General features: G+C 37.9%; 1 protein-coding gene across 1 annotated transcript; it reads right to left on the reverse strand.

Moving 5' to 3' along the window:
* Nucleotides 1-1,875: 1,875 nt before the first annotated feature.
* LOC104403070 (baculoviral IAP repeat-containing protein 6-like) lies at nucleotides 1,876-24,963 on the reverse strand. Its single transcript, XM_010011102.1, has 9 exons — nucleotides 24,757-24,963; nucleotides 17,035-17,180; nucleotides 16,094-16,204; nucleotides 14,655-14,872; nucleotides 13,865-14,026; nucleotides 12,274-12,351; nucleotides 7,710-7,898; nucleotides 3,765-3,899; nucleotides 1,876-2,726 (listed from the first exon to the last, which is right to left on the reverse strand). The coding sequence occupies exons 1-9, from the start codon at nucleotides 24,957-24,959 to the stop codon at nucleotides 2,550-2,552; spliced, it is 1,419 nt and encodes a 472-aa protein (XP_010009404.1). The 5' UTR covers nucleotides 24,960-24,963; the 3' UTR covers nucleotides 1,876-2,549.
* Between the last annotated feature and the right edge of the window lie 1,345 nt (nucleotides 24,964-26,308).

Here is a 26,308-nt window from a genome sequence, read left to right on the forward strand (position 1 = left end):
CTTATCATTACTAGTCATGAAGCATCAGGAAAGACTACTGACAACTTAGATGGTGTGCTTTTTCTTTGGTGGAGTGGCTACAGCAATTCCAATGGCTGGTAACATCCCCCCCTACACTGCACAGCAGTTTGGTGCCAAAGGCAGGACCAAAAATCACAGGCTTATAATTCCAGAATGATCTAATAAGCAGGTTGCTGCCCCTTGCCCTTTTTGAAAAGAAGTTCTGATGATTTTTAAAACATTTGCTACAAAAGCAGCAGAACAGTTAAACCATAGGACTTCAACGTGATGGTTAGAAACTTCAATCTACCTATAAAGGTTTCTATTCAGTTTGATAAAATGGTAAAAGATATGGGGAACTGGTTAAAAAAATACTGAGTTGTCTACATACCTCATAGGATTTACTGTGATTTTACTGCAAAGTAACATAGCTACCTTGTGTGTTACATCTAGAAACATGAAAATGTGTATTTCATATCTGTTGCCAAGTTCACAATTTACTTCCTGGACTGTAACGTAGTTGTAAGTTATTAAGGATTGAATCTTTGCATTCACTTAGTGCAATACGATTTCAGCTCAGGTTAGCAAAAAAATGATAGTTGGTACGTGGATACAAATTAGAGTTTAATATCCCATGCAGCTGTTTACATCTGCTTAATTAAGCAGCAGTGACTTCACATCAGCATTGCTAGATACCATAAATACACACTAGAGAAAAAGGTACAATCATGTTAGCCACCCTTTTAATGTCAAATCAAAGCAAGTCAAGTACTTTCTATTTCAGTGGTTTTTTTAATGATAAGAAAGTCTTCATGTTTAAGGAGAATCTTAAGGTCTGATACATTTGGGTTTGGTACAAGTGCCAGGACTTTATAAAAAGGCTGTGCTCCTGTAGGCAGACAGCTTAAGCACTGAATGAAGAGCTTTAATGGAAACCACTAACAAATATAGTTGGAAGTTGGTGGGTAATTTTGCTTTCGGAGCCTTTACAATAGTATCGCAGTCATTTTGTACAGTAATAATAGCAGGTAAGTAAATACCCATCTAGAAAAATGCAGTGTTGTATTAACACTGATGAAGTTCTAACACTGCCTGTGTGGCTCAAGCTCTTTGTTTCCTTGATTCACCAGCAGCTCTGGCACAGAGCTCTGGCACAGAGCTGCTTGGCTTGCATTCAGATTAAGAATCCCCTGAAATAAGGCAGACATGCCTAAATTGGGATTTTGGGAGGTACATACAATCTGGACAGGCCTTGCATTAACACAACGTATCAGTGTAACAGAAAAATAGCACTTTGGTCAACACTATCAAAGTCTGTCAACCATCAGCATAAGAACACAACCTCAGTTGGTGTCATTTTTAATGATTAGAAATAATACATTGCAAAACAAAAAGTGAAAAAAATCCAGCATGACTCTCATAAACAAAGAACAAACAGAAAACAAAAAAGCTTCTGTTTCGCCTGATTTATAGTATTTATAATACAACAGATCATTAGTCTGAGGTAATACCAGTGCTAAGCTTTTAGTCTTTCAAGGACTGCTTAAAAATTAAGAACAGCGAGAGTAATGCATGTTATGTTAAAAGCCAGACTTGATTATTAAATCAAGCAAATTTCTTCCCCTTTCTAGTTAGGGATCTGTAGTTGCAAGTATAAAACTGGACAGAAGTCTACACAGTAGGAACTACAGAATGTTCTCCTGTGTGGCACGTCCTTAGCCCCTGTCATCACTTAAAGAGTACAGTTGATTATCTAAAAATCAGACATTTCAACAGAGAAAAGACGTTGTTCTAGAATAGCCCTTAAGAAATTTAGAATACTGACAGTTTGCATAAAATAGCCAAATAAAAGATGAATTCAAGTCCAAATTTTGGCATGAGGTAAAACCATGTGCATTTATTTCATCTGCATTTTAGAATTAGTAAGCATAAAGTTAAATATGTCGACTGTAATGAATTCAGTCATACAAGTGCAAGTCTTCGGCTAGAACGTATTTTATGGCAGTTTATTTAAAAAATGTACCAGTAAATCATAAAAGAGGGATCATGTCCATTTAACGTTTATTGAAGTATACAGGAGGTTTTCTTTAGAATCAAATATGAGCATGAATATATGGCCAAACGTAAGATCTATCAAATTCAGTGAAAATTGTCTGACTTTAAATAGTAGCTGTAAGAATGACCAATATATATTCTTTGTTACAACCGCCCTCACTCTACAAGTAAAAAAAAAAAAATAAACATTCAGTAAACATTCTTTCCTAAGGTAGTTTCCCTTATATAGCAGTGATTTATCCATTTCTTGTATACATAACTTTTTAAACATACCAATCAGTGGTTCTCACAATTGAAAAATAAAAGCACAAAAAAGTTTACACTCTTGTACAGGTAAATAAAAGATCATCTTGAATTCAACTGTATATCCTTAAGGGCATAGTATAGTTTCAATTTCATTACCTATTACATAATTAGCTTCTTACATACAAATATTGACATATTTGGCTTGTGCTTCAAAGCCTTTGTGTCTAGAAAGTCCATGTCAATGCAACTCATAACTTGAAATCAGTGGGGATGTCTTTACTGCTGCTGGGTTTAACCTGTTCGTGCAACATGGTCTCTTCTGAGCTTGTGGCACCACATTTTTCTGTGGAGTCATCGGCATCTGGATCCAATCCTTCAGGACAGGGAAGCTTCAGAAGTTCTTCCCGCAACTGAGCTGTATGGCGCTGAATAAACAAAAAGAAATCGGTGTGGAAAAACATAGTTGAAACAATACTTTTCACAACATTGGACAATGTGAGGCAAAAAAAAAAGAGTAAATACAGGAGGCGTAAATGTGCTGTTCAAAGCACTGGCTAAATTTTCCCCCAGTGTTTAAGGACTGGTACTGTCCTTGTAGGGACAGAATAATCAGCAAGTGCTGCTATGGACAAATTAAAGAACGTAACTGAAGTACACAAGTGCATCAATATAAATGCTACGCTACTTGTCTTCAGTTGAGTCCTATCTGTGTTCTGTACTCACAGCAGACACTGGCTTGGACTAGGGAGGTCACACAGCCAAAATGGACATTTCTAAGGAGTTTATGATGAGATCTGTTAAGGAAACAGAGATTTGTATTCTGATCCTAGTAACTAACTGTAACCTCATTTTGAAGACCAAGAATTTTGAAAGAATACAAGTCTGGCAATAGAAAAAAGAAGCCTTAAAATTTTTTTTTTTTTGTTCCTCAAGGGAAGGGAAAAAAAGGAAAACCAAAGTAATACAGGTGTGTTGTCTGTGTGGACACAAAATACACAAACGATAGTACTTGGCTAGGAAAGGAGAAACATTTATAATGGTTATAACTTGGTAAAAAGCAACATAGGGTAAAACTAATTGTAATGGGCTACAGCTTAATAACTGCTTGTGTATTCAAATAGCTTGTTTGTTGTTAAGGAGTTGGCTGTAGTACCACTTTATCATAAACCAACACCCACCCTCAGAGAGAACAAAATAAACTCTCTGTATCTTACAGAAATATTCACAGAAAAACAAGCAGGACAGGCACCAAAGGAAAATGTAACTTGTAGAAAAAACTACTGAGAGAGTGGAGTGCACAGACACATGAGCTCTTGACAACAAGGACACACAGGTGTGTTTCCACGCTTTACAGTTGCTAGAATTTTCTGTTAGTGTTATTAGCAAACTCAGCTGCTGAACAATTTTATTGCCATTTGTCATCTCTGGATTAAAGAACATACAATTAAAAAAACAAGTCTCACCTTCAGAGCTGCAGCATGATGGGACATAGTCCTGCCTACCCGTTTATCACTGCTGTACTGCTGTATGTCTGCTATCCACTCCTCACACTGAGCCATGATCTCCACTCTTTTCAAGTAAAAGTGTTTGTGGATGACCTGCAAAAAAACATTCCAAATGAAAGAACAGTCTTCACTGTTTCCCAAGAACCATATACTTCAACAATGCAAAATTTGCAAGACCCCTGATGAGTCTAACTGGATATAAGGGCGGGAAAGAAAATCAGTGGGAGGGTAATTCAGCATTGAACCAGGCTGCAGATAAATTGTGGAATTTCTGTCCTTGAAGGTTTCCAAGACCCAACTGGAAAAAGCCCTGAGGAACCTCGTCTGGATTAGAGCTGATCCCATTTTGGGGATCTTCCAGCCCATATGAATCTATGACTTCTGTGTGGCCTGCCATTTCAGCATTCACTGAATGTTATCTGGGTGGAGGGTAAATGAGGGCCAGAAATAGTGTCACACCAGTGAAAAGAAAAAGCAGTAGCAGAACGTTAGATATGTTCTTCAGTTCAGTGATGATCTTACTATGCAGGCACCATTTAGGGATGTTTATATTTGCATATGTGTTGTGTTTATGTTACACAGACACACTATTAAGGTTTTTATTGTTGCTCTCTCAGACGTATTTTATTAAAGCAGCATAGGCAGGAAGTGTTCGCACCGTGTCTGACCCTGTCACTAAACCACTTGCTGCCTGAACAGAAGACAGGTAAGCAGAAACACTGTTGACAGTATAAGCATAGGAACATAACATGCTTCTGCACAGAGAAAGATCATACCAGCTGCTACGTTCCATGCCCTAGGCAGAGGCAGCATCTCTGGGGACACTAGAATTCCCAGGCAATACCAGTTGAACTGCGCATGGTTTGGGTGAGAACCAGTATTGGATCACTCAGTAATTTTTGTATTTCTGTACAGATTTGAGTTAAAAAGAAACAACCCCAAAACCCAACCAATCAACCCTCAGACAAAAAGTTGTGAAACTCTTAGTGTTGGCTTTGTCTTAAACAGTTTTCTAAAATTTTGTCTGGTGAAAGAAACAGTAAGATCAAAGAAACGTTACTGAGCACAGAGAGTTCTTGGCATTATTGCAATATAATTGACAAAATCATCTTTCCCTCTAGAGGTTAGAGAATACAGCTATCTGTCTAAAGAAAAACTGCATATTGAAAGCTTAACTGACTTCAGTTCCGGATGCATTCTTTATATCCATAATGGAGCTTGGAAAAACTGAAGAGCGACAGTTTAGATCTCCCGAGCCTGTCACTTAAGCCACTGAAGGGAAGGCAGCTCCGATTTGTGAAGACAAAAGATCTTAGGAGCTGAAGAACGTATGCTTTTTCTTAGAGCTCACTTTTCAGGACACCTTTGCATTTAGGCTTGATCTTCATCGTTAAGGTTCCCAACACAACTATGCAAAAAACCCAGAGGTCTTAACAGCAGGCTAGTCTCTCAGGGAAGTGTTCAGATAATCTACACAAGAGATGCATTTTCATTTGGCTAGGGCTGCAGATGGTATCTAGCCTTCTTCCAAAATTCAGCCATTGCATCAGAGAACAATGCATAGGTTCCATTTCTGGATATGTAAAGGAAGATACGTGCCGCTTTGCATAATGATAGGGAGTGTGTACTCAGAGCTCTCATGCTGCACAAGTTTATAAAGTCAAGCTGGTATGATTGTGGCTTTAACACAAAAAACAAGCTATCTCAGCCTCAAACTTCTCCTTACAGAAGTAGGCTGTCATAGCTTGAAATTTCTTCTCAGAATCTTGAGGATTTCATTTTACTGTCCAAAAAACCTGAACAAAGGGAAAAATAGAAAACTATCCTGGGAAATAAGGAAAACTGCAGTTACCTGAACCTGAGCAAACCAATCTGAATGCAAATCTTTTAAGAGTTGGCCAGTTCTCTTCCATGCACCAAACTCTTATCTGTTCACAGGTAACAGAAAGGAGTTTCAAATGGTTAAGATGATCTTTAAGGTCCTTTCCAACCCTATGAATCTATGAAGATACCTCTGCAAACTGCTGTCTACCTCTAAATGCTGCTTTTCATTTATGAGTGTGTATGGCTTAACTCAGCTCAGTCCTAGTTACACACCACACTTACAAAGCTAGTAGTGGTACTGTTTTCAACATCTGCCTTTTAGTAATGCTGTGCTGTGCTGAAGTCATCTGTTCTCAGGGAACCAATGGTTTTCCTCTGAAACACCAGCACCTGGAGACACCCAATTACCTTCCTGACAAGGGGACAGGATGTCAGCTTACAAGTTACCTTCTGCATACCAGTAGTCAAAAAGCTAAGCTGCAGAGTAAGCACAGTATTGCTGAGGTTCTTTTGAAGAAAAAAGTGCAGTAACAGCAAAGTGGGATTAATTTACCAAATGCTATAATACTCCTTATCCTTCATTTCTGTATGTGTGAAAAGAAAGATGGAGCGTTACTGTTGAGGAGCCCACTACCTTCTGATATCTTCAATTAATTTAAGCTTACTGTAATTTGAGAACTTCTTTTTCAAAAGTGAATTTTTTACATTTAGCTAGAAGAAAAGGACCTACGAGCAGATGTTATTTGATTATGTGTCACAATATTATCTTCATTATGGTCTTCAACTTCTTGAGTAAAACATTTAAGAGCTAATTTAGAACTGCCACATTTTTCTTCATTAATTCAAGATACCAGCATACACTGCACATCCTTTTCCCTTCCACCTGCATGTGGATAAAATATTTATCTCCTGTCATGCAGGTGAAGGGTCTGTAGTTTCTTATTCCACAAGAAACAGTAATTATAATTGAAAAAGGTTTTTGCACTCCAAAGGATGTTTTTATGGACAGCAAGGAAGGGATAGGAGAATACCCTCTCACTCAGATCCCACGCTTAGCAATATGCATTAGCCTAAAATAATTATGCTTTTTCAACACTTCAGTATGCAGACAACTGAAAGCACAGGTGATGCTACAAGATGGTTCCACGCACTACAAATGGCAACAGTTGTAGTAGTTCAGAGTAAAATGTGTTTTTCTCTAAGTAGTTCTCTAAGTATTCGTGAGATGATTCTATATTTGATCAGCCATTCTGCATTACTATTCATATAGATTCTCTTACTCAGCATATCTTCAGGTTTTTTTCCCTTGGATCTTTTGCCATATATGTTCAAGACCCCAAGATCTAACTGACCTGCTTTGAGAAAGCAGTTGGGCTAGAGACACTGAGAAGTCTCTAACAACTAAATTATTCTAATGTGCTACAGTGTGGTAATCTAGTTTCAGGAATGTAAACAAATTAAGCTATTTCTTTCATTAAATCTGTTTAAGACAGTGTACATATATGGAGTTAGTATTGCTTTTATCAGCATCGAGACAGTTGTTTCCAAAGGCAGAGATTTCTAATATAGCACAGATGCTTTGTTGATCCTTCCATAAATATCATGCAGGCTGGAATGTGTTTGAAGGTATTTTACCAATTTGCACTGTTTTGGTGTATCTGAAGTGTTTCCTGATACTTGCTTCAAATTCATGTTTCTTGGAAAAATACTTCCTGTCAGCTGCGCAGACTAACAAACACCAAGAGCCCATTTGTAGGGCTCATCAACAGTTTACATGTGAACTGTAAAAGGCACACCACCTGACATTAAGAATGAGCCCAACTGTATGAACCACATTTGATCAAACTGAGCACCAACTCTCCTTACAGATCGGCACCAGTTTACGCTCACTCCCCTTTCCCAGAAAAGCATCTCTGAAGTCAGGTGCATCCTTATCCACTTCTGTCTCCACTCGGTTGCCCCACTGCAGAGTGCATAGAGGAGGCTAAAGGGGACACCTCGTGCATGGTGTTTCCAAATATTTGCATTATTTTTAATGCTCCAACAAGATAAATATTTACTGTATTTCACAAAACCTACCTCCTTAAAACATGGTGATGGATTTCTGATTTGTTCAAGCATTGCCCATTTGACTGTTGCCTGTCGTATATTTCCATCATATTCTCTGGAGCTCTGGGTACCGCTTGGAGTACCTCTGGATCGTTCATAACCTGGTTCATTAAAATACGGTTCTGCTACCAGTATTAGGGATTGGACAGACACTAACACCTGTTCAGAGAAGAAAATAAATATTAAAACTGTGCTACCCACTTGTTTTTACAAATATACATAGTTATGCTCACCCTGTGTGCAAAACCACTTCTATGGCAAAATACTTTCATTTGTAATACAGGCTATGTGCAAGTAGGGAACATCCATGCTTTCAAACTGAAACCATTACTATACATAAACATTAAATCCTATGACAGCATATTTAGCTCAAGTGCTGAGAAAATGACAAATACAAATTAAAAAATAACAAAAATACAAATATAAGTAAATGTTTAAAGGAACAAGTCTAACTGTACCCTTCTGTGAAAGAAAGTGTATTTGTTTTATTTGTTATGTTGTCAGTGAGCAGTTCTTTTCCTGTAGCTGAGCTTATGAATTCTTCTAATGCTGAACTAGATGGAAAAAGAGCAAGGGAAGTGAAAGCAAACCACTGAATTGAATCTTGGTATGGCATGCTCTTCGATTTCTTCTTTCACATGCATTCAGTGGTTTTGTCTATGTTTTTAGCCCTTTAGTTTCAGATTTTACATACAACACTTTATGTCATATGCCACTAAACAAAACCTCAGTATTTCTCTAAAGATAGATAAAAAACGTGTTTTCAGTACTGCACCAACTATTCAGTGATAAGGAAATGACAGTTTTCCCCATTTCAATTTTATTAGCAAGTACACATGGGAATAGATGCTTTAATACATACAAGGCATTTAGCAGTAATATCCCTAATATAAAACAAAGAAATAAATAGAGACATAGAGCACTTAGGAACCCAAATGTTTAAGTAGTGCATATTTATGATTTGATGGCTGTCTAATTTTTCTAGGATTAGAATGTTTGTCCCTATCAATTTGTTGCTGTATTTAATCAAAATCATGTTACTGCAAAAATGTCATCGAGTAGAAAGACACAGCTGATCTGGTTTTGTGTGGTTGATTTTTTTTTTAATTTGAATTTGTTTTTTATTTACCTTTTTTTTTTCTTTTATTTTTGTTAAATGAAGGATAGGTTTTTCTTATATACTTAGGACCAAGTCCAGCAAGAATTTTAGGGACTACAATTCTTTGACACAAGCCTAGTTCCAGAACTGTAAAGAATTAAAAAAACCCAGGTGACTTGAATACTTGGATGTCCTCAAATATTGAAAACCTGATGACAGGTTACATTCCTGAGAATGGTGTTTCCAGCACCTGGCATATCTGGCTGCAGGACATCCACTTCAGAAGATTAAAAATGTCAGGGCAGCTGTTTCTGGAACAGCTGTTACTCTCGTCCCAGCCTAGATACAATTTAAAGTTTGAAGCCATTCCCTCATTTAGCAGTCCAGTTGGTGAATTTGGATATGGGAGACAAGAGTCATTTTTATCGGAATGTGCAGCGTACATCAGATAGACACCATGCCAGTGACAATTCAAGACACTGGTTCTTTCAGCCAGGTAGCTGTGCTCTGTCCTTAAGTGTGCCATTCTCTCAGAGTTTCTCTTGTAGCAAAGCCAGCACAAAAGCATTCCAGCTTCCCATCCTCTCTGCCGTGTGTACTCACTCCATAGACATGATGCCAAACCGGTAGCTCAGATGAAAGCAACAGCCCAAGAATCAGTTGAATGACCTGGGTTAATCTCAGTCCCACCATCAGCTCACAGAAACACAACCTCATCTCTTTTGGTGCCATGACACTTTCAGTTTGTAACTGTGCAGTTGCTGGCTTTAACTATAGGACAGAAGGGCAGTCTAGGGCATCCAAGTCTCTATCCTGATGGATAGGGCACATGGCTGTGTAGTGGGAACCATGGACTGGCATTCCCCAATTGGGCTGAGAAGGAAAATTGAACAAAGTTTCCTATTTCTCCAGAAGGTGCTCCAGCCAGCTGCTGTTACATGGTATTGTGTGCACCATCATACTGTCTCCTGTGTCTGCCATGTGGTCAACTACAAGCAGCAATGGCTATTTTTTGTTACACTTAAGAATTAAAATACAGGTAAATGCATTAAAATACACAGAATGTGCATTGCCAATCAGGTTCCAGCAAGGAAATAGCCACTTACAACACAAAAAAAAAGGCAGAATATTAATTGAAGTGTGCTAAGCCAAGGTAGAGTAACTCAGGTCCAAGGCTTCAGGTACCGAAGGAGTTCTGGTGATCTGCGGCCTTTATATGTGTCTGGAAGTAGCTGGGTTTTACTTTTTTAAAATTTTATATGTTAGATACATATCTAGATATTTAAACAGCTATGGTTGAGAAATTTGACATTACACAGCATTGTACTTTCTTGGCCTTAATAACCAATTGTTACTTTGAACTGTAATCGTAATGAATGAGAAATTCTAAACTGATCTTCCACTTTCATCTGGGTTATAAAAGTTTATTTCTGAAGTATTTTGGGTGGTCTGACTATAGTTTAATCTCTGAGCCAGGAAAGACATGTAGTGCTTAATTTTTTCCAAGCTATTTATTTAGTCCCGCAGCTGGTTTCCGTTCAATAGCTATAGTGTTTTTCTCCCAGTATGGGGAGAGGGGGCTTTTCCAACAACTTTCTTACTATTTTCAAAATGAAACCCTAAAAACCTTTAAAATTTGAAACTTAAATGCTGCATGAGATTTCTAACAATCAAATCTAACATTCTAATCTAAGAAAAAGGAATTTAGTGAAAATAAGACTTCCTAATACTTGCACCTTTCTACATTGATTTTATAGTTACAATCCAAAATTTCAGTTCATCTCTTAAGAAGTTCTGTCTTGGGAGAGTTATTACACCATATAAGGAGCCACAACTTAGATCTCCAAATCATAACTGTCCCTTGAAGGGAGATGGAACATGAGTATCTCCAAGGATGTAAATCCCACGATCTCTCTTAGACACCTGTCACAGTGTTAGATCACACTTGTAGTGAAAAAGTATTTCCTAATATTTAATCCAAATTTTCCATCTCCCATCTTGTGCCTAGTGATACTAGTGCTCTGCATCTTTAAGAGATGTCTGGCTTCAGCATCTCTGTACCTTTCCTGTTTAGGTACTGAAGACAGCAGTAACATCTCTTTGCCATTGGTCCAGCACTTTTCCACTCACTTATAATACACGTCTCACCATCTCGGCTACAAAGGTAGTAAAGAAGTCTGCACCAGAAGTCTTGCTGAAGTCAAAGCAAGCTACATCCACTGTTCTCCCTTTGTGAAAAGCCAGTAACACTGTTGTAGAAGGCAAGCAAGTTAACTGCTGTTTGTCCCCAGGAAATACACACGGCTGTTCTCAGTCACTTCCTTGTCTTTCATGTACTTGAAAATAGCTTCCAAGATGGTTTGCTCCATAATCTTCCCAAGGACCACAGCTCCCCATATACTCCTTGCCCATCTTGAAGCTGGGTGTGAGGTTTGCCAGGTAGGATTTGCGCTTGATTGTTCTGACCTTTCAAAGATGAGAGTTAGTGGCTTTGCAGTGGTACTGGCTGGGTCCCTAAGCATGCCTTGCCTGGTGCATGAGACTTGGTTACATGAACACGTGGGTCTGATCAGCTTGAATATTGTTTCCCCTGCTGTGGGTAATTCCTCATTCTCACAGAACTTCCTAGGGAGAGCTTGGGAACATGAGAAGCAAACCTCACTCCTAAAAAGCAAGGCAGAGATGAGCTCTGCCTTTTGGATCTCTTGTCAGTAGGTTCCTTGCCCCACTGAGCATCCTGAAAGCCTAAAGAAAATGTGTTCTTTTGCTGCCAACATACTTAAAAGAAGCCTGTCTTGTTCCTCTTTATATCCTTTGCCATTTTCAACAGAGGCTGACCTTTGGTTTTCCTAATTTGTCTCCTGAATGCTTGGCCAATGTCTTTTTATTTCTTGCAAGTACCCTATCCCCTCCTTCCACTTTCTGTGTGCTTTCCTTTGGCAGTTGAGCTTAGACAGGAGTTCCTTGTTTACCTATGCTGGCCTTCTGCCACTCTTGCTTGACTTCTACACCATGAAGCAGAGCATTCTTGAACTTCTACAAGACTGATCAATTCCTGAACAAGCTGAAATCTGTTATGCTGAAGCTCAGGGCTGTAATTCTAGTATGCAGAAACAGAAACTGTGCAGTCTTCTAGGATTTGGAACAGAAAATGTACCTTGTTCTATGTAATAACTACTCCAAGGAAGGAATAAATTCAGAAAGTGCCATAGGAAAGAAGCCATTGCAAGCTTTACTTACATTTAATGTTTGTGCTTATTAGTCTGTGCATCTCTATGATATAAAGCTGAAAATTATAAGGACCGTATGCCTTCTTTATGCTTATTGGAGGAAGAAAATTCTGGTTTAAAAGCACTAGAAAAAGAACCCTTAGGACCGATGGACCACTTGCTACTCCTAAATAACATCTACTGAAGAGAAAGAAAAAATGCTCACCTGCAAAAAACTTGATGTTTGGGGATTCCATTTCTCTTCTGGCCTCCCATGCCATGTGTTAAGTATGCTTAAACACACCTGAAATGGTGACATTATTAATACCACAGACAAATATTATGATAAAATTATCTGCTTGGGCAGAACAGAATGTTACCATTATAGTTAATTCATTTTTTTTATACACATTTGTAAAACTGCATGCTAAAAGACAGATTTGTTTCTTATGAAACTAATTTGACATGGAAGCAGATAAAAATAATATGGATAAGCAAGAACTGCATGTTAATAAATAAGCAAGGCAGGGTAGATTATTTTTCTTCAAGGAAAACATACGAGTTTTAGTGGCTCCAAAAATAAATGGATTATTAGTACTGATTCTTCACTTTCCCCTTTAAATAGTGCTCTAGCAATTATTGTTGTGGTTTTTAAAGACAATCATTCTGTGTAGCATGTGAAAGGTGGTTTCTGTCACACAGACTATCAAGGAATTGAAAATATTCCTTAACTTTATGACTGATCTGGACATTAGGAAAGTCTGTGGAGTTCTTGAACCTTATCATGAAATGCAACAATCAAAGATAAGGAACACAAAAAGACAGAATAAACTGAAGAAGTTTAGAGGCAAGTATTTGCAAAGACTTAAGGCTAGGCACAGAAAAAAATGAGATAAAGTCTTCAATATAATTACATTCAGTGTCCATGTTAGGAGAAAATCCTGTGTCTAGTACTGGAAAGGAATATTACAGTTTGTGAAACAGGGAGCATGGGGAACCCAGGAATGACAGTAGAATAAGGGAAAAATGTCAGCCTATGGATTAAATGTTTGTACACAAAAAAAAGTGCCACAGGGCTGCAGCCAAAGCTATTTTGTGGGTCTGTGCTTCGGTGAAGACATACACAGAGCCATATCTACAGCTCTGTAGACAATTTCATGTGTGCTGACTTTCAATATAAATAGAAGCTGCATCTCCCTGATATGCACTTGACTTCTTGTTAGCTGCTTGAAGCCTTTAGTATGAGCCACAACATACCAAGGAGATGGAGGAAAGAAAGGAGGAAAGCTTGTTTTACCTCATAATGTTATTTCCAAAAGCTTTACTATTTTTCTAAGAAAATTATCAAGTCCCTATTTCAGAGTTGTATTTTTGTTCATAAAGGATACTGAGCTTAAGGAAAGTCTTCTATCTTCTCTCAAGAAAAAGCACTTTTGCATGGGAAAAGAGACAAAGCACTTGGCAAACACATTCAGCTGCAGCTGATATGAAGCACACGTGGACCGTGGAAAGGTGATTTCAGCTAGCCAAACAGATTTCTGGTTAATTTAGAAAAAAAGGTGGAAAAGAACATTTTTCTAGGTCAAAATGACTCACTTTTTTCTCCAATGCAGCTCATAAAGGCTCTAAAAATTCCCCAAAACTATTCAGAAAGGAGATCATTCCCATTTGAACCTGTTAATCACTCCACATTTCAATCTGAAGGCTAGTTCTAACCAGCTTCCTCAAGTGTGCTAGGAGCACATGATCTTTTAATTGCAAAAGGAAGAAGGTTTCACTTCCCTGTAGATCTATACTCAAGAACAAAGTTGACCTACCTTGCCATCATTGTAGAGGTTTGGATTAAATCTCACGCTGTGGCCTCCAGTTGTTTCCAGATTCACAAGTGGAGGGGAATTAGGATAGTCTTGTGGAAAATATACATCAAATTCAAAGCAACCATTTGCATAAGGGGTGTCTGCAGGACCAGTAATGAGAACCTACCATTGTAAGAAAAGAAGACAACAGCTTTTTAAAAGACCCCTTATGTATTTGTCACACAGTTGAGATTTTTATAAGTTGTATGAAACATGTTTCTTATCAGAAAATACTGTTAGACATCATAATCATACGCAGGCTGTGTGTTCATTTGGATACTCAGGGCAAGTGAAGCACTCTGCAAACCAGGAAGAGCTAAAAATCTACTCCCTACTACATGCTATTAATAGAATTTTAATTCAAACTTCAGGTCCAGAGATATTCTCTGCACTTCTCCACACCTACTGCTTTTATTTGACATAAATGTTTGTATGCAAAGACACACTTAGACCATAATGGAGCAACAAAATTAAACTCTTCCCTTCAGAACAGCTGAAGAAAAATGAACCTTGTTCTATGATGTCTCATTGGCTACCAGGGCACTCCTGGATAGAGGGACTCTCCCTGCCCTTGCCAGATTCTTCAGAAATCAGGATCAGACTCTAAAATCCTACTATTTATGTTAAAAGTTTGGACAGCAATTAAAGTACACATGAAATACTTCTCATTTTCCTTAAGATGTAAGGCACCTTCTTAAACATTTATATGCCAAGCTGAAAGAGGGAAATAAAAATAACTTTACTTCTTTACCTTCATTATGTCAAGCCGCTCCTCATCACAGCGTACGAAAACGCTGGATGAAGATGAGAGAGGCAGTGAGGTTGAAAGAGTCACAGCTTCTTGAGCAAGACGTCGGGCTCTGGCAGCACTGTTGGCGTCACTCGCGTTTTTTACCTGAGACATGTAGTGGTAATTTACTTTGAAGACCAATTTTCCATCATCGTCTTCAGAAACCATTTCAAATGTATCTAGAAGAAAAGAAAATGTTGATGCCTCGGGGAAGCAGTGAAGTTAGTAACAGATTAGTCTTGGATAAAGATTCTGAGTATTAAAATCAGGAAAGTTAAATTTGCATTATACTACTGCAAAAATCCACAACCCAACCCTGTATTTTGTGAGTTAACAGTGATCACAAAATAAAGCATTAACAGTCTTGGGTTGAATTAATTTCTGCAGAAAATTTATGAGCTTTCATATGCAACTTATCAAATGCACACCATTTCTGACTTGGAAAGCTACCAACTACGCCAGGCCAGGAATATAATGATACTTATGAATACATAATCATACTAATAAAGGAATCAGTGTGAAGCAGCATGCCTGCGGTATTTACTTCTGTGGTGGTTACAATGTTATTAAAGAATCATAAAATATTAGAGCGAAGCTGGTTTTCTTTAATCACTTATTACACAAAATGCGCAGCATGGCTGCCAGGGTGAAAAGCTGTTGTTGCAAACTTCCCTACCTCCTGTTCTTGGGATACACTCAACAAACGTTTGTGAGGGAAATCCCACACAAATACAACAGCAAAGAAATATGACTGCAAATCATATTTCTCTGCAACTCAAAAATACTCATAGAACATGTTTTTGCAGTAATTTTATAGCTCTTTTAGGATGAGATACTATTTGTTCTTTATGAATTCTTTTTGATAATTTTCCTTTTACAGCTAAATTAAGCATCGAATCCCGTCACACTTCCCAAATGCAACATATTACACTCCATGAAAGGACGCAATGAAGGTTACTACAGTTTCATTTTAGAAAACACTTTATGATCTGAATTCTGCTCCATTTAAAAAATAAAAGCTATAGTAACAAACACATAGATTTATACGTAGTCAGATAGGAGTTTTAAAAAACTTTACTACCCTATCATTTCAATATAATTTGAGCACTAAAGGACTCACAAATCATTACTGGAAGGAAAACATGAACACCATCACTGAATTCATCTGGTCCCTTGAATTAATCTAGTGTATGCTTAAAACATTTATCAGCCCAATGAGTGCATTAGTTGGTAACCTGAAAGCACAGACCTATATAATTTTCCACATGTATAAAGTATCAGTGGTCAGATATGTAAAAAAAGTGGGTAACTTCTAAAAATAATTAGGGATTCCATCCAACAGATTACGTATTTCTTTAGCATCTGCTTTGTAAAATGCAAATATCCGCTTCTCAACCTACCAAATTGGAGTTTTTTCATGACAGCCACATACTTTTCTTCAAGAGACCGTAAAACAGACAAAGGCTTGGGTTTCACAGCAGCCTTTTTGGAGTATTCAGCCATCTTCTTTTCTGTTATATAAAATGTGATGATTATTTGTAGTTAACCACGTTATTCTGAGACAAGTACAGCAAGCACGTGGAGATTATTTTACTTGAAATGACATTTTATGGCTACATCATTTGCACACAAGTCTCAAATCTAGGGATCACTCACAAGACACAAACCCTGGTTTTCTCATGACCCTGTATTTCTTTATCTGAACAGCTCCAAGTAAATTAAGGTCATAATTTCAGTTCAGAAATAATTCATGACTGCTGCTGCTATGAATAGTCTTTTGTTGTTTTTTTCTATTTTTATTTTATTTAAAATACAAAGCGTGACATATGCTTGTGTGGATGGACATTCACTCAGGTATTCTTGACGCACTGGCAAAATCAGGAGCTGATTATATATGCCTTTTTTAAATCCACTCCCCGATGAAGCTACTTAATCTTTAGTTTTCTTTACTAGACAACCAGATGGTCCTTTGAACATCTGCAGGTTCAATCCATGATTTAGATTTTTGTTCTGTGTTCATCTAGTTAAGAGCTAATCTAATTCATAAGATTTAGTTTTAACAGCAAAGGCTTTACTATTAAAGGTCATGTAGGTTGTCTTCTGCCAAGAAAAAAAGCTGTAAGTCATGAGATGTACTCTAACTTACTTGAATTCTTCTGTTTCCTGATCAGAACTTTTAGGACTACCACAAGTTTCCGGGCACCTTTGAAATTGTAGTCAGTGGTTGGGGGCAGGAGGGAAGTATTTTTTTCTTGCTTTTAAGCTAACTGGTAAGTTATCTGTTACTGAATGTATTACAAATACACACTATCCAGTATTTATAAAAGTATTTCTATTTTACCTTGGTTTGCTTGGCGCAAGCTGGTGGTAGCAGCATAAACTATCTCCGCAGTCTTCTGGATGTCTGGTACCAAAAGTGTCAGCCCCTCCGGTTCTTGATCAGAAGTATCTGGTTTTACTCCTGCTTTAGCTTTGTCTTTTTTAGACCTGTTTTGAACAAAGAAATAGGATGTAGCATGACAGAAAGCTTTTTCCACCACTCATTAGTACTCAGCATATTTGTCAACAGGGAAAGATACCAAAGATTAAAGGACCAAGTTTAAAACAAATCTTTTGAAATGGAATGTCTCTGTGTGCTTCCAGATTAATCACTATATGTAGCAACCAGCTGTGACAATACTAACACAGTCTTGGTTTGACAAAAAGAAGTACCTCTGCTATGAAGAGTAAAAATATGAACATGAAGGCAGTGAGAATAGTTCTGCTTCAACCATTTAGTACTGTTGATTGTTGTGCTGCACACTGACCTTACGTTTGCACATTTTGAGTAAGTACTGGAAAAGCTTACAAAACCAATGTACCAATGATCATGTCATGAATGTACCTTTCATCCACCCATGCAGATCCTCATGCAAAATCAAGTCCTAAATAGCTAATGAAGTACTCTTTCCTACTACATAATACACCAGCAATTATTTAAAATACACTAATGGGAAAACACTAGGAAACCTCTAGTAAAAATTCACAGCATGTCTATGACCTACAACCCAGGCATCACAAGAGAGTAGGGCCAACATGAAGTTTGTCTCTCTCTGCAGTTCTCTTCTGCGCTATAGAAGTTAAGACATTTTATTTCAATAATCAGCTTAATGTAATATAATTTTGAAAATCTTACAAATACAGAAGGCATCTATAGTAAACATTTACAACGAACATATTGGAAATCAAAACGGCAATTTAAACACCTTAAATTTTTATAATGAAATAATTCGAAAATACGGTATCTGCTAACACCAATGTTTAGTAGAAGGTAGTTGCCTTGTAATTTAAGATACATGTAAATATCTAGATTGTGACAACCCAGTCTTTACTAGCCTGTATATTCAACTGCTGAAACAAAGACATGGTATTTGATAACATTCTGACCTATATGTGGTATTTAAAAACTTCTGTGTTTTAGAACTAGCAAACATTTACATCAGTATCCTGCAAAACTCAGGCAATTTTAGTGCTAACAGCCCCCACGTTACTTTACTGCAATTTCTGTATGTTTTTCGTTTTAACAACACTTGTTCATTTTAAGACCCAAGCAAGTTCAATAGCCAAGCAGCACTGGTGTTTATAGTATTACACTACCATGCCTAGAAGCAAACCAGAAAGCTAGCTACACAACAACAAATAGTAATTTAATGCTTTGATGTCCCAAACATATTTCAGAACTACTACATACTATGTCCTTTCTGTATTTTAATCTAGATTGAAATCATGCATGAAGAATGACTCTCTAAACTATTCAGTAGAAGTGATTACAGTAACACTGAAAGCCTTTGCATGGTACCTAATCAAACAAGAATATCCCTAGAGTGCATTAATAAGGGAATCCATTACTGCAGATTTTCCCTGTTCCAGGCTAAGCCAAAAGGACATCAGCCTGCTGTTAACTTGAAGCAATACTGAGCTTTCAGATGCTCAAAGTCAGGAGGAAAGCCTCAGAGCCAAACAGGGTCGTTCAGCATCAAACAAGGTTGCTCAGCATTTGAGGAGCCATTTAAGACAAAAGACAAAGAAGCAGCAGCTGCCTCTCCCATTCATACTTTCAAAAATCCTATCACTGTCTTTTCCCTTGTGAAAATCTAGGCCAGTATTTTTTAAACAACCTATTAACCAGGTTCAGAAATGCATATATAAGCCCATTAAATCTCAGTGGTAAATTGTTTTAACGTCACAGACATCGTAGCAGCCACCAGTCCCAAGAACAGTGCACAGATCTAGAATGGCTTGCTGTTGATGTAGAATCCTTAAGCTATTTGCTACAAAACCCTTGGAGACATTTTGGCTAAAATGAAATGTCAGTGGACTTATCCAAGAGAAGAATGTGTGAAAAGCAATGAAAATGCAATTGGTGAAGATACTGAAAGTGAAATTAATTCTTACAAATTTATTTTCAAGAGAGTTATCTTGTTGTCTTCCATCTTCCACGTGGTTTTACAATTTAGACTACTAGTTTTTCTTCCTTCCACTTGGTCTTAGAATCAAAAAAATGAAAGTTTGGCCTCATTAGACAAAATGCTTAATCACATGCTTAAAACCTCCTACAGATATACTGAGCTACTGACAGCCAACTACCTAAAGCAGACAAGGAATAGATACCTAGTTGAAACTGTAGGAGAAGGAGACTTCCACTCAAATGCAAACCCTCAGTACCAGTAACACAATTCCCTCTCCCTCTCCTTGCTGTCCAGAACCTAGCTAACACTTCAACACTTTTGAACTATCAGAAGAGAATGTGTTTTCTTAATGTCTCCCTTACCACAATATGACGATTCTGTCCACTGCTAACATGAAGAAAATAGACAACATGCACCTCTACTCAGAATAACTTTTAAAATCAAGTGGTGGCAAAACCGCTCTACCCTCTCACCTGCAGTTATCTGGAGCTTGCATGATGGCCTACATTACCAAGCTGCCTAACTTCTGAGTCAGGCCAGAACTGTGTAAAAGCAGTTTAGGAAGCGAAGTGCAAGATTCTGCCTTGAACACAAAAACCCACCAGCTGAGGTCTCATATTTGACCTTGATTCTACCTAATCAGGGATTTCAGTCAATTTCTTGGGGAGTACAAGCTGGCCCCACAAACCCTCCAAATCAGACATACTGCCTTATCAACATCTAGTCTCCTCACACAAGTCAGGCTTGTCTATTCTAATGGTTAGGGAAAAGAGATTTTTTTTACCTCCTCTTTTGGGGAAAACCCCAACTGGTATTGCCATAATTTGCAAGACTCCTACTAATGATGACCTCCATTTTTTCCTTCCCTCATTTTGTCTTCCAACCTTTATTTGACTGAAATCTTTTGCGGTAAGAATACCAACTTAATGCAATTAATCCTGCATGCTTCATAAAATGCCTGCTACATTATCTTATTCTCTACATATTTAGTGTACAAATATTTGGAGATATTTAACAGTACTTTATAGTTTCTCAATTTATTTACAATCACCATATGGGTAAATCTAGATAAATCGTATCTAGACTCTAGATAGGGATATCTGCCAAAGGTTTCCCAGTGCTATGTACTTTCACACTGATGATACTTTTTAAAGTTCACACAGTTTCATCATCACTTGCCACCTGAGACAGAACTGAGCTCCACTGCAGACATGAACTACTGCGTTTGATTTTGTATTTCTTTTATATTCGAAGACTACAGCAGCCCTTTCTAAAATCATATCCTTCAAACACTGTTTATCATAATTATTAAATAAATACAATTTAAAGAAGAAGAAGAAAAAAAAAGAAGGTACACTGTAAGATTAAAATCTCATGTGAAACAGCTCTGGGACTGAAGGTGGAGTCGTGTATCTGGTCTATATGCCCATCTCCCTGATGTAACAACATGTCCTGGTCTGGTAAATTCAGTCTGTATAGTTTCCTTAACATATAGTTATAAAAGGGGTGAGACAAATGTAGTTCAAAAAGCCCTATAAAAGGTTAAATGGGTTTTACATATAACTGATGAACTGGTGGATCTTAGAACACACAAATTAAATGAAGGTCAAAGTCACTTCTGGCCTCTGTAAGCCCACACTGGCCATGCAGCCGGCTGTATGTATCCTAGCTAATAAATACTTTAACAAGCTTTGGTAGATTCAATCTTGGAGGTGGGAAGCTGTAATTTCAGGAGAATGCAGACATTACTCCCAGGACAAAACTACAGCATTACTGAAGATGACTTGTTTTGGGTCATAAACCAACTTCTTAGTGTAATCTGAAACACATGGTATTACGTTGTGTGCACGCAGTAGCAGCAGTCTGGTGACCACTCGACCATTTGTGAGCATGTATAACACAGGCAGACCAAATTCTTAGTTGAGAAAACGTTGTCCTCCCTTTTTAGTGTCATCTCCACACTTTGACACTGCTGCTGCACTCCTGCCTGGATTCAGAGCTGCAGTGAGCTCTATCCAAGGTATGTGAGAGACACACAAGTGTTTGAGGGACAATTGGCATCCCAGCTGGAGAGAGGGAGTTGATGGGAATTACAAGGCTCTGCCAAAAACATATGAAGGAGGGGGATGAAATACCAAAATCGAAGTGATAAAGCCAGTAAGATCCTTCAGCTCCTTCCCTGCACTCTAGCACCCTGTACATGGATTTCTGCACGCAGATAACCTAACGGTGTTACCAAACTCCTGAGTAACTCTGATAGTATGGTTTTCAATGGTATTCCAAAGAAATGTGAGAACCTCATGATTACTACTCATGAATAATAAACTACAGTCACATACATAACCACATGAATATTTTGCTGTAAATTTTCTCTATTTTTGGAAAACACTTGAAGGTCTGCATTATGCTGTACATTTCCTTCTGCAAAGATTCTGCTTGTGGAGCAAAATTTAATACAGTTATTTAGTGCAGGCCAAGCCTTTATTTAAACATTACAGTTTTCAAAGTGGAGGAGGAGCCAAATATTTAATTTAGACTTAGACACTTTCCCGGTTTTTCAACCATTGAAGAAAAAGAAGACAAAATCATGTCACTTCATATTTAAAGTGTTGACAGTCACCAATATATTTGCTAGAAGAGACAGCAACATACATGCTAATAATTTAAGTCATTAATTTAGCTTGTGCTAGAAGATGACAGCCTTCTCTTCACACTGTGCCAAATGAATAATGAATGATACACTCCCAAGGCAAGTTTAATTTTTAAAGCCAATACTAATACTTACTCATCCATGCCTGATACTTTGAGGTAAATGTGACAATATGGAATGATATCTTTACCAAAGTATTCGCCAAATAAAGGGAATGAACCATCCAGCCTCTGTGTACTATGCGGACAGTACTCACAGCAGACTTCTGCTCAGTTCTGACACTCATTGGCTTGGGATAAACCTGGCATGGGTTTGCACTGGGGATATCACCTTGCCCTCCTGGTTTTTCTACAGGTACCAAATAGAAGCATGTTCCTTCCAGTAATTCACAGATTCTTAAACTAACTTCCTGAAATCAGGCAAAACAAGGGACCATGCCTTTGCAGATAATCACTGGTGAAAACTCGTGACCTCCTCTGAGCCAGCTCCACATCCTCCTCCATGGGCCTTCCAGAACTGTATTTACAGATACTAAGCTGAAGCGTTCCAAACCAGTAAAGGCTGCAGGACTGATCCCCACAGCCAACCATCAGCTCTGAACAGAGGTTTGAGAGTGCAGTGAAAGAAACTGACAGTTGTTTTGTCTTCTAAAGAAAAACTGCAAAGTAGGCCTCAATTCTTGGGACCAAATTCTAAAGAAAAATTTTTGGTTGCAGAATTTACCATTTCACATAGTAGTTCTGCAAAAAAACAGTGAAGACAATGAAAAGCCATAGCAGGGAAAATGCCTCATGTCTCCCTAGTTGTATTCTAGCAACTTCACGTTATATAAAAAACAGCCAGGTCATAACAACAATTTGACATTCAGACAACCTTGGAACTGTGCAGGATTAACCCTTAGTAGCAGTCTGACAAAAGATAGAAGCGTGAAGATGACCGAATTCAGATCTCCCTCAAGCAGCTATCATGGGGGTGGCCAAAGTGGTGTGGAAAGATAAAGCACAGCTGGGAATTTTAGACGTGGGCCTGCTAGACTCCACACTGTACAAATAAGCCAGCAGCTTATTTTGCCAAATGTAACAATTTGCCATAAAGCTCCCCGTACAGATGGCAGCTCAGATGAGCCTGCTTTGCTATGTGGCAGAGGGCTCAGCCATCACAGCAAACAAATGTCTCAAACTCAGCCCCAGTGGCAACTATTACACAAGCCTGACCATGCTCAAATTAGTGGGCTTTTGACTCCCTAGCAGTCCAACAGTCATGAGAAATCACCTCTTACCTAAATGTCTTCTCCAGTATGCAGAAATTTCCCAATTTCCTAACAGAGTATCATAACCTTTGAAAGTAAATCATATCAAATGGACAGTCCAAAACAGTTCCCCTTAAATTCTGGATCCAAGTAAACACTCTCACTCCAACCTGGAGATGACATTTGATAGACATGCAAGCAGAACTGCTCTTCAGACAAAGGAAAGTTTTGTCTTTGAAAGCTGATCCCATAATTAGGTTGTTGTTCTGGCATTTGACCTAAACGGGGCAGCAGATTGTCCTGTTTAAGAAACTCATGCCAACACTTCCTTACTTTGCTGGCAGACCTTCAGCTAAAATACTGAGAATTAAAACTTTCCACCCCAATGATTCCAGGCTGCTAAGGCTGTTGGTGTTTTCATCCTTGCTTAGACACAGCTTCAGAGACAAACAGTATTATGCTTAACCAAACCAATGAAAGACAAGATTTCTTTCTGTGCTGATATATCAAAGTCATACAAGAAAATTGTACTGATAATGTAACTGAAGCAACCATGGAATTTTTACCAAATTCATCAATTATTAAAATAATACTGACTGTGCTTCTAGAATTCTTCTCTGTTTTCAGACCCTAAACTGGCACTGAAGTACTAGTCATATTTTATTTTACCAATTAAAAAAAGCTTATGAGTGGTAGTCATGTGCCATTCTCACAAAGAAACTTTTTAGACTTCAGCCTGGGGAGTGTCATGAGAAGATAAGGCTTCCATGCTCATTAAATCCAAGGCTCACACATGATCAAATTAACCAAAAAAAAAAAAAAAAAAAGAGTAAGTGTGGTGGAGAATTTTATACATACATCTATACTGGAAAGGGATTACACAGAAGCCAAATATATTTTCTGTTTTAAGAAGCTTACGTATACAATGATCTACATAATACTGCCAACAAGTCAAGCTGACATTTTTAGGTGGGTATGCAACCTAAAGAACGGTTATTTGTCCTTTCTAATTCTGTTTCTTTTGCATTAAGCCAGCAAAACCAAAATAAAAATCACACTGCAGGTACATTACATGCTTGACATGCAAGATTAGCAGTAATCTCAGTCAAGAAGGATTAAATTCATGGTTAAAGACCAGAACAACAGGAGATACTAGAAAGAGTTCCCAACAATGGGATTCCTGCTCTGAAAAATCTCTCGGATACTGGTTGGTAAATATTCTTGGTTTAGAGTGGGATGAAGAAATTCTACAGATGCCTCTTCCTGACATTATATTGACCTTCTTTCCATGACATATCTGCATATGCTGAGGGACAGCACTGAATTTTGCAGGGAAGGACAGGTATGATTTCCTAACAAGCCATCTTTAAATTGGAAGCACGCAAACAGAATCAAGAAACCAATTAATTGCTGGAAGTGGAAAATTACTAAAAGAAAGAAATGAAAATACGTGTTGCAGCATTCGCAGTTAGTGATGAAGTGACAGGAGCATGCAAACCTACCAGCTTCTTTGTACCATACAAAACTAATTCTTTGTAAATTTTAAAGTAAAACAGAATACAGGCATAAATCTGGAACAAACAATGGTATGTTCTCACTCCAGACTGCAGCACCCATTCAGATAAATATATAGAACCAAATCTTTTGCTTCTATATTCATAATACGTAAGTATAAAATACAGTTTAAATGAAGGTTAGAAATGATGAAGTGATTACCTCAGTCGGTTGGTATAGGTATCTACACAGGTCTTCATTTTAGCCAGCAAAGTCCCAACAGAAGCTTGTGACTCCAACTGTTCTTCCTCCTCTTCACTACTTTCCCCTGACAGAGGCAGCAGTAATGGTACCATTGATGTGCAGGAGGCAATAGCACGGAGTAATTCTAGCAGAGCTCGGTAAAGGGGAACGTGTCGGGCCATATCCAAAACTAAGAGAGAAAACAGTTTACAAAAATCAGTCAAATTGAAGACTCTTAGTACAGATGTTTTAAATAGAAAAGTTAAATTCTAATTGTTATTAAAATATTAATTACATTAAATGATAAAAATACAATATTTTGTAATAGCCATTTGTAATTTGTGTTTTAATGGACTTGGCCAGAAAGAACTGGATAAGATACCTGGAAAACAAAGATTAGCAGGAGACATAAGAGGACAAAAGTGCTAACCAGGTATCAAACAGGATCACCACACACTATATTCATCTCCAGCAGCCTAATATACAATCCTGGCTCAAGTTGTATGTCAACAGTCACTGCAAACAAGTATCTGTGGAGGAAAAAATGTAACTTACAGTGTAGAAGGGTAGCATTTGCTGATTCTAATAGCATAAGCATTAATAAAGATAGACTTTCATATCACCCACTTTATAGTTATCTTCTCCTTTGGGAAAACTTGTCTGCATTACTGCAGAGGATTTACGATCATGAAATAAATGAAGTTACCTACTAAGAAGCCTAGCTTTGCTCCTTATCACAGAGAAAGTATCATTTTAAAAACCATTATGCTTTCCCCAGAGCATGCAAACGCTCTGAAAATGATGCAGATTTTATCTGCATACATATGAACCACCAACCAACAAAAGAACATATATTAGATGGGCAAAATTCACTGCCTTAGTGCTGCTCAGTGTGACGAGTATGTATCACAGGAGGAACCGTGGTGAGCTCCTCTGACGAGGAGACAGGCAGAGACACACAATTCTAATGGATTCTCCAGCACCACATTGTTTATTTTTCTTTTCCACTTGCTTGGAGAAATACATAATGGATGTCATTTCAACTGACTTTCTATCATTAATAGAAATCCTGGAAATGTAGCAATATGCAGATACTTTAACACAGCTGCTTCCTCTGTCCCTAGGACATGCTATTTTTAACCTAACTGCAGAAAAATATTGCTCTAGTTCAGAGTATTTACAAGTGACTGAGTTTATGATAAAATAAGTTTGTTGTTTTCCAGAAAAAAACAACCAAACCTCAACAGACAAAAAGCCTCTGACGACTCGCATTAGGGCAGAACAAACCATAGAAGAACTCTTTAATGTTTCATTTAGCACATCTCACCCTCCAAGCTAAAGCAGATCACAAACTTTCATCTCTCTCACCAAACCCTTGGCTCTAAATACAGCACAAAGGGGACACCATAAATAGCCAAGCAAAATTCAACAAGCCAGTTTATCGAGGTTTAAAGATAGATTTCTCTCTCTCTCCTAAGAGTTCTTTGATCAACAGCTTGCTATTCATATTTTGAAACTGTTACAATGGCAC

Source organism: Nestor notabilis, unplaced genomic scaffold (assembly GCF_000696875.1).
Source record: "Nestor notabilis isolate BGI_N333 unplaced genomic scaffold, ASM69687v1 scaffold4623, whole genome shotgun sequence".
In the NCBI taxonomy this organism is placed as follows: domain Eukaryota; kingdom Metazoa; phylum Chordata; class Aves; order Psittaciformes; family Psittacidae; genus Nestor; species Nestor notabilis.